The 1,709-nt window shown below is 40.8% G+C and overlaps 1 protein-coding gene across 2 annotated transcripts in view; it reads left to right on the plus strand.

Annotated features, from left to right (window-relative positions):
- LOC107582680 (protein cereblon-like) overlaps positions 1 to 1,709 on the plus strand; it is a 13,800-nt gene that overhangs the window by 913 nt on the left and 11,178 nt on the right. For both annotated transcript variants that reach the window (XM_016268604.1, XM_016268605.1), the window contains exons 2-5: positions 448 to 557; positions 782 to 984; positions 1,161 to 1,319; positions 1,471 to 1,627. In XM_016268604.1, coding sequence (XP_016124090.1) covers positions 448 to 557; positions 782 to 984; positions 1,161 to 1,319; positions 1,471 to 1,627 — 629 coding nt within the window. The remainder of the gene's footprint in view (positions 1 to 447; positions 558 to 781; positions 985 to 1,160; positions 1,320 to 1,470; positions 1,628 to 1,709) is intronic.

Raw genomic sequence — 1,709 nt, forward strand, 5'->3', positions numbered from 1 at the left:
TTTTTTATAGCGTTTTATACAATCGAGATAGTATTAAACAGGAATTCAGTTCAGTTTAATACCAGTGTTGATGTTGTAAAATTCATGAATTATTAACAAATTGGACCCAGCTATAACACAGAAGACAATAGTGTCATTATTCAGCTCAATTCAGTTGAAAATTTGTTGTCTTCCAATAGTGTCAGTGCTGTCAAATCGGTAATATTACTGAATATTAAGTGTCTATAAAACCACAATTAAGTAAGCCAAAGGCGACGATAGAAAGGAACCCAAACTCCATGAGGTGACAGAAATGGAGGGGAAAAAACCATGGGAAAAACCAGGCTCAGTTTGGGGAACCAGTTCTCTTCTGGCCTAAATGAATAAACATGGTGTGATGTTGATTGGGATAAGTGAAATTATATTCTAGGTCTAATCTCTATCTTTCATATTTCTGTTTTTCTACAGAAAATGAAGAGGAAGAAGAGGATGATATGGAGACGGAGGATCGAGATGGTGAGGATGCAGAAAAGCCAAGTATTATAAACTTTGACACGAGTCTGCCAACTTCACACGCTGTGAGTGTCATCTGTCATCAGTGCATTTAAACACCAGTCATGTGACTTGGCCTGAGGCTAATAAGAATTTTACTTTTTATTAAGTCATTTTGAATTAATTAGCATGCACATTATATGCAAATAGTTTATGGTCAGAGTTTTGCTATATGTGAAATCTCAATCTCTCGAAATAAAGGGTTGTTTTTGCATTTTTTTTTATCTGCATTTGTGTGTACGTTGTGAAGTATCTGGGCTCAGACATGGAGGAGTTTCATGGCCGTACCCTGCATGATGAGGACAGTGTGCAGAATCTGCCGGTCCTTCCCCACATCGCTCTCATTCTGATCCCAGGTCAGACGCTACCCTTGCAGCTTTTCCGACCACAGGAGGTCAGCATGTTCCGCAACCTCATAAGCCAAGACCGCACGTTTGCAGTGCTTGCACACAGGTATCAACAGACACAAGGTCCAGAATAATAGCTACTCCACATTAATGATTGCATACCTTTGATTTTTCTTCGAGAACATTATCCAAGCAGGTTGCAGTGGAGGGTTTGCAGGTGTATTGATATTTGTTACATTTGTACATGTACTTTGTAGTTTGACGTGTTTCTATCTCTCTCAGTTCTGATGCGAGTGGAGCGGAGATAAAGGCAGAATTTGGGACGACTGCAGAGATCTATGCCTTTCGTGAGGAACAGGAGTACGGGATAGAGACAGTGAAGATCAAAGCTATTGGACGGCAGCGCTTCAGAGTGCATGAAATACGCACACAAGCAGATGGGTAGGGGTATACACATACTTTCACTAGGTACTACAATGTGCCGTCCACAAAATGTACTGTAGTAATAAGCCACAATGCTATTTTTCATTAAATTCAAGAATGTAATGTGAATGAGACACTCCCATACACAAATATTTTTTGTTTTTTGTAGGATTCGTCAGGCAAAAGTACAGATTTTACCTGAGAGGATTCTTCCAGACCCTTTATGTGCACTGCAATTCCTGCCCCGCTTGCATATACACACACCACAGACCAAACAATCACAAACACCACCACCGCAGGACCGGTGCAGCCAGATTTATAGACAGGTGACTGATGTAAACACATCTCTTGAGATCAGTACTTCTCAACCAGGGGGCCTATTAGGAGGCCTTAGCAAACTTCCTAGGG

Source organism: Sinocyclocheilus grahami, unplaced genomic scaffold (genome assembly GCF_001515645.1).
Source record: "Sinocyclocheilus grahami isolate Dianchi unplaced genomic scaffold, SAMN03320097.WGS_v1.1 scaffold47.1, whole genome shotgun sequence".
Taxonomy (NCBI): Eukaryota; Metazoa; Chordata; class Actinopteri; order Cypriniformes; family Cyprinidae; genus Sinocyclocheilus; species Sinocyclocheilus grahami.